The 13324-nt window shown below is 42.2% G+C and overlaps 1 protein-coding gene across 1 annotated transcript in view; it reads left to right on the top strand.

The window, feature by feature from the left end:
* ABCA9 (ATP binding cassette subfamily A member 9) overlaps positions 1-10423 on the top strand; it is a 61075-nt gene extending 50652 nt beyond the window's left edge. Inside the window, exons 34-41 of the mRNA XM_041725468.1 lie at positions 638-798; positions 1194-1269; positions 1343-1437; positions 2123-2242; positions 2450-2590; positions 3645-3724; positions 8255-8310; positions 8442-10423. Coding sequence (XP_041581402.1) covers positions 638-798; positions 1194-1269; positions 1343-1437; positions 2123-2242; positions 2450-2590; positions 3645-3724; positions 8255-8310; positions 8442-8540 — 828 coding nt within the window. The 3' untranslated portion in view covers positions 8541-10423. The remainder of the gene's footprint in view (positions 1-637; positions 799-1193; positions 1270-1342; positions 1438-2122; positions 2243-2449; positions 2591-3644; positions 3725-8254; positions 8311-8441) is intronic.
* Positions 10424-13324: the final 2901 nt, after the last annotated feature.

Raw genomic sequence — 13324 nt, 5'->3', positions numbered from 1 at the left:
TCATTTATTACCTTAGCTCAGGATTTCTCAATCTTGGCACTGGTAACGTTTTGGACTGGATTTTTTTTTTTTTTGAAAGGACTGTCCTGTGCATTATAGGATGTAGAGTAGCATCCCTGGCCTCTATCCATTCCATCCCAGCAGCACCCAAGTGTAACAATCAAAAACATCTCCAGACATTACCCAATGTCTTCTGGAAGGAAGATTGTCCCTAATTGAGAATCATTGCCTTTTTAAATGCTCACGATAAACTTGTGGAACAGGTCCTATAATTTTAGCTAGTTTAACACTGAGGACACAGAATCCTCAACAAGTGTCTAATCCTTTGAACTCTTGGATCAATGAAGGAGGCCAAACAATGGACAACCAAATAAGCAGCCCTGAATTCAACCAACGTAATGGACTTGGTAATAAAGGCTAAACCACAATAGAGGGATATGTCAATGTGGAATATCTTCCTTTTGATCTGTTGAATTTTTACCATGGTCATTCTCCTCGAGCTAAGTGATCACTTACTTCCCTTTGCACTCTCGGCAGCCATGTGTGTAGGGGGAGTGCATCACTCATTTATGCACTTATGTGCACATACACATGTACACACAATTTTGGGCTGAATGTGAGAATTAATTTTTTGTAGGTGATTTTGAAAGGGAGCAGTGAAGGAGACTCCCTCGGGTTCCTGGGCTACTGTCCTCAGGAGAACGTGCTGTGGCCCAACCTCTCAGTGAGGGAACATCTGGAGGTGTTCGCTGCCATCAAAGGGCTGAAGAAAGGGGATGCTACAGTCACCATCACACGGTACCTGGGGGGGAGACACACCCCTTCTCTACTGGGGGTGATGTGATAGGAATGATGTTGACACAGAATTAACGAAGGGAGATTCTAACCAATGACTTCATGCCTTTGGGAGAAGATTTGGTTATCAAGAAGCCAGCTGAGTGTTGTGTTCTTGCACACTAAGGCTGGAGAGAAAAATTTTATTGATTATCCCTCATATAGAAAGGAGTCATTGAAAAATATGAATTTGCTAGGAAAGATTCATAAAGGATCCTAGGTGGTTTCAATTTTATGATCATTGAGAATATTCTTTTTAAAATGTTTCTGATATAGTGTTTGTTCTGATTTGCCCATTCCCCACTCACAGTCCCCACAGTTTGAGGGTGATGTGGATTGACGCACTCTGCTTCCTTCAGGTTGGCAGATGCGCTCAAGCTGCAGGACCAGCTGAAGCTGCCCGTGAAGACCTTATCCGAGGGAATAAAGAGGAAGGTAGGAACAGGGCCCGGTGTTACTCTGCGCACCCTGCCTGTCGGTGTCAGACACACTGTTCCTCTCGTTCCAGCTGTGCTTCGCACTGAGCATCCTGGGAAACCCATCCGTGGTGCTTCTGGACGAGCCATCCACGGGCATGGACCCCGAGGGGCAGCAGCAAATGTGGTGAGGAGGTGTCATGAATAAACTTAAGTGAACTGACTAGTCCTATAACAACTGGTCTTCAAAATCATCGTTTATAAGGCAAAAGACAACACGTTATCAGGAAATGAAATAAGGGGGAAAAATCTGACTCTCCATCACAGCCAATTTTTATTAAGGAGAAAAAGAGAATTCTAACACCCTAATACTTTAAGAATCTTGTTTTTCATCATAGGTCTTCCTGATATGCATGGCCTGTTTTTATACTCAACCACATCCATCTCTTACTCAGTTTCAGTTCCTACAGCATCACCTGATAATGTGGTTCTTATAGAGGAAAAAAAATCCCAAGTTCTTAGGATTCTGAAATCTGCTGTTTTGTACTTTATCATTACTATCATGCTTTTAAATAAGTGCTTCTCACTTTCCATCTTTCTTCCCATTGCCCTCTCATACATACCCTTGGAATTCAGCATTTCTAAATACGCTTTTACCCAATATCATCCTCTACATTCAGCCCCAGCCATGTTCTGAATTCAACACTCTGCCCTATAGTTGGGATATTGACATGACTGCTGTGCCTTCAAAAATCCTTTGTCTAATCTGAATTCACTGGTTGTTGCATGTTTGCCAGTGAAACATGCTTGAAAGTCTTGTCCTCTTACCTTGAGCATTCCAGCTCGCTAACATTGCCCATGACCTAATGTAGGCAGACGATCCGGGCCACCTTTGGGAACACGGAGAGGGGCGCCCTCCTGACCACCCACTACATGGCAGAGGCAGAGGCCGTGTGTGACCGCGTGGCCATCATGGTGTCGGGAAGGCTGAGGTGGGTGCCCATCCCTGCCCACCCTTGGGCCCCCATGGGCCAGGAGCAGAAGACATTTCCCCACATGGTGTTATCACTGTCCCCAGCTGGAGTGGCTGGCTGCTTCCCCTCTGCATGGCCCTGGCCTCTCTCTGGAGGCTGAAAATCATCAGCCATAGATTTATCTTTCTCTTCTCTTGCTTAACTTCCCCCTCCTCCTCCCTCCAGATGTATCGGTTCTATCCAACATCTGAAAAGCAGATTTGGCAAAGATTATCTGCTGGAGATGAAGGTGAAGACCCCCACCCTGGTGGAGCCCCTCCACTGTGAAATTCTGAGACTTTTCCCTCAAGCTGCCCGGCAGGAAAGGTAGGCACAGGTGTTGGTTTTTGTGTCTTTATTATTTCGTTTTCTATTATTGTGAAGAGAAATAAAAGCCTTACTTGATCATTCTTTTTTGGGTTTTTTAACTCTATGGTAATTGTATTTTAATTATTAGAGAAATTATGGTAATCGTGAGTATTTTAATTATTAGAGGAAGGCCCGATTCCAAGGGAATTTCCTTCCATGGGAGGGAAATGAGAGAGCAAAGTACTGATTTGGAAGCTGATTGTTGTAAGGGAATTTGCATTCCTGGCTGCTGGCTCATGGGCCAGGTCCTAACGTATGCGAGGACCGAGGTCATCGGGATCCCTTCTAGAGGGTAAAACCATCCCCATTAAATACGGCCACTAGTCTAAAACCAAGACCCACTACCAGGCATCAGTCAATGCTCAGTGAGTGGAGGCTCTTAGCACTTTTATTATTATTGGTAATGGCACTTGAGGCTCAGGTCGGTTAGACCACACCAAACCCTAGCAGCAGAGGCAGGAGGCAAACTTAGTGCTTTTGTCTTAAATACTATTCTCTTCTCACTAAGGAAGAAGGATAATAAGTAATCCTGGGGTGCAGGCGCTGGGGGTTTCCTCTGTGTCTCACTCCTCCTGAGACCAAAAAGGAGCTTAGCTCTGAGAGCCTCCTCATGCTTCTTCTTGAGTAAAATGACTTCTTATTGGTTAAAGAACATTCACTACCTCTGTCCATTGCTCTGCAGACACATGCATTGAAATTAACTATTGGTGATATTGTTGCTGCTGCTTATTTTTTATTTTATTTTATTTTTAAAAAGATTTTATTTATTTATTCATGAGAGACACCAGAGAGAGAGAGAGAGGCAGAGACATACCCAGAGGGAGAAGCAGGCTCCTTGCAGGGCCCCCGATGTGGGACTGAATCCCAGGACTCCAGGATCACGACCTGAGCCAAAGGCAGATGCCCAACCACTGAGCCACCCAGGAGTCCCTGTTGCTGCTTTTTAGATGCACATCCTCAGTGGTTGTCTTCTTGCAACCTGGAGCTCAGCCTCACTCTCTGTTCCTCGTAGGTACTCCTCCCTGATGGTCTATAAGTTGCCTGTTGAGGACGTGCGACCCTTATCACAGGCTTTCTTCAAATTAGAGATAGGTAAGAGTCACTGTTTAGAGATAAGGACTCCGGGAAACAGAGAAATTCAAATCTTGCATTAAACCAGTATAAGAGGTACACGGACATGAAATTGTGCTGTTGTACCAGAAATAAAGTATTAAGACTTTTAATCCAGTGCTTCTCAACCACAAGTGATTTGGTGATGTCTGTGGATGTCTTTGGTTGTCATAACTAAGGCTGGAAGTTGGGGGGTTGGTAACGACTGGTATCTTGTGGGTCAAGGCCAGGGATGATGCCAAACATCCTGCAATGCACACAGGTCAGCTCCCTCCCACAGCATAGACGCATCAGACCAAAGTGTCCTTTGTGGCAAGGGTGGGAAATCCTGTCCTAATTGAATGAGGCTCTAGAAGGAAGAGACCTTTGGCATTTGTGGCTGGAGTGTCCACAGATTCATACCAAAAAAAAATTTTTTTTGGCCTGTTTGTACTCTTAGATAGCATTAGATGTTGATAAGGAGGTCCCTCTCTATGGGAGTGGGCTAAGCCATAACTCTTTTCCAAACTCTTGGATTGTGATCTTTATATACTGCATCGATCTATCATGGGCTCTGATTCTACCTATCACACCAGTGTATGAAATCTGATAGAACACTGCACACACCCCTCTCTTTTTCTTTTAATTAAGTGGGGTCCACACTGGGCATGAAGTAGGCTCCACACCCAGTGTGGAGCCCACCATGGGCTTGAACTCATGACCCTGAGATCAAGACCTAAGCTGAAATCAAGAGTCAGATACTCAACCAACTGAGTCACCCAAGAGTCCCTCTCCCCCTCTTCTTCACCTGTGCTTTCTTACTTGTCCTGTCAGTCATTAGAAACCCCAGACATTCTAGTTCTTAGAGAAATTTTTCTCCTTGAGACAAGGTTACAATTGCCGGAGATAGCTTCTTTTCACTTCCTCCTTCTGCTGGTCACCTTTGCTCTATGGGCCATTTCTCACCGTGGTCATCCTGGCCTAGTGACCAATTTTGCATCACCCTAGGGAGAAGTATACCTACAACAGACTCAGATCAGCATAAAGGGTTTTACAACCAGTTAGGAGAAGGGAGGGAGACGTTCCAGGAAGGCTGCCTCCCTAACATACAGGGGAGCCTTTTCTTAAGAGCCTTCTTTTTTTCTTTTTAATAATAAATTTATTTTTTATTGGTGTTCAATTTGCCAACATACAGAACAACACCCAGTGCTGATCTCATCAAGTGCCCCCCTCAGTGCCCGTCACCCACTCACCCCCACCCTCCGCCCTCCTCCCCTTCTATCACCCCTAGTCCGTTTCCCAGAATTAGGAGTCTTCATGTTCTGTCTCCCTTTCTGGTATTTCCTACCCATTTCTTCTCCCTTCCCTTATATTCCCTTTCACTATTATTTATATTCCCCAAATGAATGAGACCATATAATGTTTGTCCTTCTCCGATTGACTTACTTCACTCAGCATAATACCCTCCAGTTCCATCCACGTCAAAGCAAATGGTGGGTATTTGTCGTTTCTAATGGCTGAGTAATATTCCACTGTATACATAGACCACGTCTTCTTTATCCATTCATCTTTCGATGGACACCGAGGCTCCTTCCACAGTTTGGCTATTGTGGACATTGCTGCTAGAAACATCGGGGTGCAGGTGTCCCGGCGTTTCATTGCATCTGTATCTTTGGGGTAAATCCCCAACAGTGCAATTGCTGGGTCGTAGGGCAGGTCTATTTTTAACTCTTCGAGGAACCTCCACACAGTTTTCCAGAGTGGATGCAACATTTCACATTCCCACCAACAGTGTAAGAGGGTTCCCCTTTCTCCGCATCCTCTCCAACATTTGTGGCTTCCTGCCTTGTTAATTTTCCCCATTCTCACTGGTGTGAGGTGGGATCTCATTGTGGTTTTGATTTGTATTTCCCTGATGGCAAGTGATGCGGAGCATTTTCTCATGTGCTTGTTGGCCATGTCCATGTCTTCCTCTGTGAGATTTCTCTTCATGTCTTTTGCCCATTTCATGATTGGATTGTTTGTTTCTTTGGTGTTGAGTTTAAGAAGTTCTTTATAGATCTTGGAAACTAGCCCTTTATCTGATAGGTCATTTGCAAATATCTTCTCCCATTCTGTAGGTTGTCTTTTAGTTTTGTTGACTGTATCCTTTGCTGTGCAGAAGCTTCTTATCTTGATGAAGTCCCAATGGTTCATTTTTGCTTTTGTTTCTCTTGCCTTCATGGATGAATCTTGCAAGAAGTTACTGTGGCCAAGTTCAAAAAGGGTGTTGCCTGTGTTCTCCTCTAAGATTTTGATGGAATCTTGTCTCACATTTAGATCTTTCATCCATTTTGAGTTTATCTTTGTGTACAGTGTAAGAGAATGGTCTAGTTTCATTCTTCTGCATGTGGCTGTCCAATTTTCCCAGCACCATTTATTGAAGAGACTGTCCTTTTTCCAGTGGATAATCTTTCCTGCTTTTGAATATTAGTTGACCATAGAGTTGAGAGCCCATTTCTGGGTTCTCTATTCTGTTCCATTGATCTATGTGTCTGTTTTTGTGCCAGTACCACACTGTCTTGATGACCACAGCTTTGTAGTACAACCTGAAATCCGGCATTGTGATGCTCCTGGCTCTGGTTTTCTTTTTCAATATTCTCCTGGCTATTCGTGGTCTTTTCTGATTCCACACAAATCTTAAAATAATTTGTTCTAACTCTCTGAAGAAAGACCATGGTATTTTGATAGGGATTGCATTAAACATGTAAATTGCCCTGGATAACACTGACATTTTCACAATATTATATCTGCCAATCCAGCCTTCTAATGTTTCTGCTTTTAAACGTGTTCCCTCCCATTCAGATTCCTTCTGTTGTGTTTCACTTGCTAAAACTAAAGTTCTACTTTCTTTGATCACAGTTTTCTGCCCCACTATTGTTGGAAATATAAGTTAGCAATTCTTTTCCCCCCTCCAAATGTTAGATTAGACACAGTTACATTCTCAGTGATAATGCCTTTATTAAGTAGGCTCAGCAGTGCACAAGCACAACGCATGTCCCATGAACATTCCTTTGACCATTCCTTAGACTCATGCTCCCATAGCATCAGATCACTTTAGGGTATTGCAACCTGCAACAGAACTCTGGCCTCGTGTGCTCACTCCAGGTCAGAGTTGCTTAATATTTGGAAACTTGGATCTAAGGAGGCCAGAGGGATGGTTTTATCTTCCTTCTTATCTCATTCCCTTCTCTGTGCATATGCTGATGTTTTGAGCCTCCCCAGTATGGAGTTTAAGGGGAGAGAAAAAGAGAAAATTTGACAGCCAAGCTAGATTTGATCATTGAGCCATACTATGGCATCAGGGCCTCCTATGCAGAGATGAAATCCTTGAAGACTGCCTCTCCCTTCCCATCTGTAACTTCTGACTACAGCTTTCACTCTGGGATGGGTGATGTCTTCTTCTCTTGGTCTCTTGGTCTCTTGGTCTCTTGCAGCCCCTGGGCCACTTCTTGGAATCCCCATACCTTTCCAAGAGATCTCTTAGAGTACCTCCTGTTGGATCCAGCGTCTTTGCCTCTCCAAACTCTGAAAGTACAGAGCCATCACCGTCCATAATTTTTTATGTGTTCCAAGACATGAGTCAAGGACACAATTCCATTTCCCCAGATTGCAGGCCAATCCCACCAATTCCTCTGGCCACAGAGAGGAGAAAGGAAAGGCAATCTGATAATTGCCCACAAGAAACCTCTCTGTTCATTATTTTCTTCCTTTTATGGATCTGCACGTTTGGGGTCTTAATCACAGTCCACATTGATAACAAATAGTAAACGGAAAGTAAGATAATTCAACCAAGTTTGGTTTATGCAGGGACCGTTTGCAAAGGGGCAAGGCACAGTGTGATCACCCAAGACTAGAAACAGCAGAAGTGTTGCTATTCTTAGGTCCAAAGGGATTAAGAGAGGATGCAGTGGTTAGAACCCGGGAGCAGAATCATGTAGAATCTGTGACCCTGTGAGAAGAAGTGACTTTCAATCAAGGGACAAAGCTGATGTCAGGGTGGGCAGGAAGGCATAAAGGCCTTGACCTCCCTGCTGTTCTGTCCCTCCTCATGAGCTCACTGGTGGAAACCATCAGAAAAAGCTTCTTAAGTCAGCCAGTGGAGCAAAGAGCTGAGCAGAGCAGAGTGAAGGCAAATGTGGAGGGGGACATGCTAGTGTTCTAGCGCAGAGGGAACTGTCTCCCCACTGACCCTGCATAGGTGGTCTGGAACCTCACACTGCTTTCCAGTCTTGTGTGCCCCTGCCCGAACTCCAAGAAAATGGGAGAGAATTTCCCTCCTGTTACAAGACCACATGGAGAATTTACCTTTCCGTACTTAGTATGGGTGCTGCCCAAGCCAGCACATGTCTTTCCATAGTTAGTCTGAGAATACTTATTACCTTATCTTTTATAGTTAAAATCTGTTTGTATGTTTTGTATATCTCTTGGTAAAACTCTCCAAATTAAAAAAAAAAATAGATGACCTCCTAACGTATGTCTGTCCTTCTGCAGTTAAACAGAGCTTTGATTTGGAGGAGTACAGCCTCTCCCAGTCCACCCTGGAGCAGGTGGGTCAGCGGTAGGGACCCTGTGTCATCCGTGGAACATTCATGTACAACATGTGCATGCGCTTTGCACTCACTTGCAGCAAGAGGAGGCAGCGTGACATCCCCATCTCTCTCTGTCTTGCCCCTCTCAGGTTTTCCTGGAGCTCTCCAAGGAGCAGGAGCTGGATGACTTTGATGAAGAACTTGACCCTTCAGTGAAGTGGAAGCTCCTCCCACAGGAAGACCCTTGAAGGCCCAAGCTCCTCCCACAGAGAGACCCTGGAAGCCCCAAATACTCTATGTTTCTTTTGAATCTTATGCTTCTTTTTAAAGACAATATTTTATGTCATAAATATATCTTATCTCAGATATGATACAAAATGCTTCTGACACCCATGTCACCTTTTTTCTCAATAATACCACACCTGCAAGGACTAAGGAGTAAAGTCAGTGAGAACAGTCATGACAGTGGACCATGGGGCCTCTGTGCGGGCAACTAAATCCCGCATGTCATACAGTAGTAAATAAAAAAATGCATTTATTATAGAATGTTTGGGTTTCTGAAGATGATACAGACATTCTCTAATTTTCTTTTTTTGAACATTAAAATATTGACTCTTTCCTTATCCCGTTGAATTAAGTGCGTAAGTATAAAGTTAAGACCTAATCCTGATTTTAGGGGAATAGGAGGCCTTGATTGCAGCAGCACAGTAGTTGCTTTTCTTTTTTTGAAGTTTTTATTTAAATCCCAGTTAGTAAAAAAAATTAAAAAATTAAAAAAATAAATCCCAGTTAGTCAACATATAGTGTCATATTACTTCATGTGTCCAATACAATGACACACACTTCCGTACAACACCCGGCGCTCATCACAAATATTTGCTTTCTGTAATTCAAGGTTTGTTTGGTTTTTGGTTTTTGGTTTGTTTGTTTGTTTTGTTTTGTTTTGTTTTGTTTGCTTATTTGTGATACACAACTTTTTCTTTTCTGTCATTTTTTTCACATTTTAATATTGTACAGTCTATGTTTTGTCTGTCATGATTATAAAGACAATTTGAAACCTGTTAAAATAAGTAATTTCAGCAAGAATTTGAGTAATCAAGTTGATGAAAGTTTAAAAATGATGTATCTTACAATTTTGAAATATATTTCTCATTTTATATGTTTTCTTGTGCTGCAAGGATCTACTCTTATGCAGACTTTAATTTCTCATTGTTTATGTATGTTATGACCTCTCCAACTGATGATCCTGTAAACACCTTAAAATCAGTGCAATATACTTGTATACTCTTATTTAGGTGAGTTTTTTGTTGTTCTTGCTACTATTATTGTTGTTAGCTGTTATGGACTGAATTGTATTCCCCCCAAATTCCTATGTTAAAGCTCTGAACTCCAGTGTGGCTGTATCTGGAGAGAGATCAAACCTTAGAGATAAGGAGATAATAAGGTTCAATGAGGCCATAATATTGAGGCCTTAATCCAATAGCACTGGTATCTTTACAAAAAAGGGAAGAGACACCATATCCCTCTATGCATTCACAGGGAATAGATCACATGAGGACACAGTGAGGTGGCTATCTGGAAGCCAGAAAAAGGGACATCACCAGAAACCACATTTTCTGGCACCTGTCCTGGGAGTCCCCATTTGGAGATGAGCTTCCCTTCAGAGCGACCTGGACTATTCAGGATGGAACCATGGAACACACACCTATACACCAACACAAAACCAAAAAATGAAACTCCTTTGACAAAGTGGTATCAAGCTACTGAGATTACAGACATCGTGGGATTGTTTGTTACAACAGTCAATATTATGTTAACTAACACAGGTGCCAGGGAAGGGGTGGGGAAAAACCCTGGAGTAAATATTTCTTGATTGGACCACACTGATGCAATTGCCATAGACCTTTGAACTATTCTAAGCTGCCTGTCCCCAATCCTTGCCTGCATTAGCTCTACAAAGGTGACCGTTTCTTCACTTTCAACCCATCCGTCCCACACCATCCTCAAAGTATAGCCCAATAACAGTAACTTCCAACCCAAGACATAATGCCTTTGGATGAGTCTACCCTTTGTTGTACTGTAAAAAAAAAAAAAACAAGAAAGGATAACCTAACTTAGAAATACAAAGTTATATTGAGTGAATTTTTGGAGTATTTGAAGTAGAAAGTAAGAATAATTTATTCTAAGGGCTTAATAAATGAAAATATTGCAGTGATGATGAATGAATAATTTTAATGATATGGGGTTTATTTTTCTCCTACTAGATGTGCTTTTCTCAACAGTGGCGCTGTTGATACTTTGTACCAGACAATTCTTTGTTGGGGGAGGGAGAAAGGAGAGGCTGTACTATACATTGTAAAATATTCAATGGCAATCCTGGTCTCTACCCACTAGATGCCAGTAGCAATCTCCACCGGAGTGTGACAATCAAAAATATCTCTAGGCATTGCCCAAATCACCCTCTTGCATTATATGTCTTTAAACCAACTGCTTGGGGCAGCCCGGGTGCCTCAGCGGTTTAGTGCCAATTTCAGCCCAGGGCCTGATCCTGGAGACCCGGGATCGAGTCCCACATCAGGCTCCCTGCATGGAGACTGCTTCTCCCTCTGCCTGTGTCTCTGCCCCCCTCTCTCTCTGTGTGTCTCTCATTAATAAATAAATTTTAAAAACAAAATAAAATAAAATAAACCAACTGCTTGGTAATTTTATCATCTTGGAGCCAAGTGAAAAATGAATTAAAGACAGTGGATCTTCTTCATTTGGGGGTTTTGATGCCTTGCATTAAATAATTTGGACTAAACTACAAAAATTGTTATTTTCGAAGAAATCTAGGGACTTCATGATAAAAATGGTCAATACTACATTTTAAAATTTGCAGGAAAAAAAAAATTTGCAGGAAAAAAAAAATTTGCAGGCATTAGAGTAACTTCTGTTTGAAGTTCATGTGTCTGAACTTTATAAAGAGAGTGCAAGTTTCAGTAATGTGTTGCACAATGGTCTGTGAATTATTTCGGTGAGGCAGAATTAAGAATATAGCAAGCTGGTGTATCCTGAACAGTAGAACCTCTGAAAACTCAAGTGAGGCAAAGAGTCTTGAAAGCTTATGAGGTTTGGTGTATTTTTATTTTTTAATTTATTTTTTATTGGTGTTCAATTTGCCAACATATAGCATAACACCCAGTTCTCATCCCATCAAGTGCCCCCATCAGTGCCCGTCACCCAGTCACCACCCCCCACCCACCTCCCTTTCTACCACCTCTAGTTCATTTCCCAGAGGTAGGAGTCTCTCATGTTCTGTCCTCCTTTCTGATATTTCTCACTCATTTTTTCTCCTTTTCCCTTTATTCCCTTTCACTAAATTTTATATTCCCCAAATGAATGAGACCATATAATGTTTGTCCTTCTCTGATTGACTTATTTCACTCAGCATAATACCCTCCAGTTCCATCCACGTCGAAGCAAATTGTGGGTATTTGTCGTTTCTAATGGCTGAGGAATATTCCATTGTATACATAGACCACGTCTCCTTTATCCACTCATCTTTCTATGGACACCGAGGCTCCTTCCACAGTTTGGATATTGTGGACATTGCTGCTAGAAACATCGGGGTGCAGGTGTCCCGGCGTTTCACTGCATCTGTATCTTTGGAGTAAATCACCAACAGTGCAATTGCTGAGTCGTAGGGCAGGTCTATTTTTAACTCTTTGAGGAACCTCCACACAGTTTTCCAGAGTGGATGCACCAGTTCACATTCCCACCAACAGTGCAAGAGGGTTCCCCTTTCTCCACATCCTCACCAACATGTGTTGTTTCCTGCCTTGTTAATTTTCCCCATTCTCACTGATGTGAGGTGGGATCTCGTTGTGGTTTTGATTTGTATTTCCCTGATGGCCCGTGATGCGGAGCATTTTCTCATGTGCTTGTTGGCCATGTCTATGTCTTCCTCTGTGAGATTTCTCTTCATGTCTTTTGCCCATTTCATGATTGGATTGTTTGTTTCTTTGGTGTTGAGTTTAAGAAGTTCTTTATAGATCTTGGATACTAGCCCTTATCTGATATGTCATTTGCAAATATCTTCTCCCATTCCATAGGTTGTCTTTTAGTTTTGTTGACTGTGTCCTTTGCTGTGCAGAAGCTTCTTATCTTGATGAAGTCCCAATGGTTCATTTTTGCTTTTGTTTCTCTTGCCTTCATGGATAAATCTTGCAAGAAGTTACTGTGGCCAGGTTCAAAAAGGGTGTTGCCTGTGTTCTCCTCTAGGATTTTGATGGAATCTTGTCTCACATTTAGATCTTTCATCCATTTTGAGTTTATCTTTGTGTATGGTGCAAGGGAGTGGTCTAGTTTCATTCTTCTGCATGTGGATGTCCAATTTTCCCAGCACCATTTATTGAAGAGACTGTCCTTTTTCCAGTGGATAGTCTTTCCTCCTTTGTCGAATATTAGTTGATCATAAAGTTGAGGGTCCACTTCTGGATTCTCTATTCTGTTCCATTGATCTATGTGTCTGTTTTTGTGCCAGTACCACACTGTCTTGATGACCACAGCTTTGTAGTACAACCTGAAATCTGGCATTGTGATGCCCCCAGGTATGGTTTTCTTAATATTTCCCTGGCTATTCGGGGTCTTTTCTGATTCCACACAAATCTTAAAACAATTTGTTCCAAATCTCTGAAGAAAATCAATGGTATTTTGATAGGGATTGCATTAAACGTGTAAATTGCCCTGGGTAACATTGACATTTTCACAATCTTAATTCTTCCAATCCATGAGCATGGAATATTTTTCCACCTCTTTGTGTCTTCCTCAATTTCTTTCAGAAGTGTTCTGTAGTTTTTAGGGTATAGATCCTTTATCTCTCTGGTTAGGTTTATTCCTAGGTATCTTAGGCTTTTGGGTGCAATTGTAAATGGGATTGACTCCTTAATTTCTCTTTCTTCAGTCTCATTGTTAGTGTATAGAAATGCCACTGATTTCTGGGCATTGATTTTGTATCCTGCCACACTGCCAAATTGCTATATGAGTTCTAGCA

The sequence above is a fragment of the Vulpes lagopus genome, chromosome 12 (assembly GCF_018345385.1).
Source record: "Vulpes lagopus strain Blue_001 chromosome 12, ASM1834538v1, whole genome shotgun sequence".
Lineage (NCBI taxonomy): Eukaryota > Metazoa > Chordata > Mammalia > Carnivora > Canidae > Vulpes > Vulpes lagopus.
This window is presented reverse-complemented; position numbering and strand designations above follow the sequence as displayed.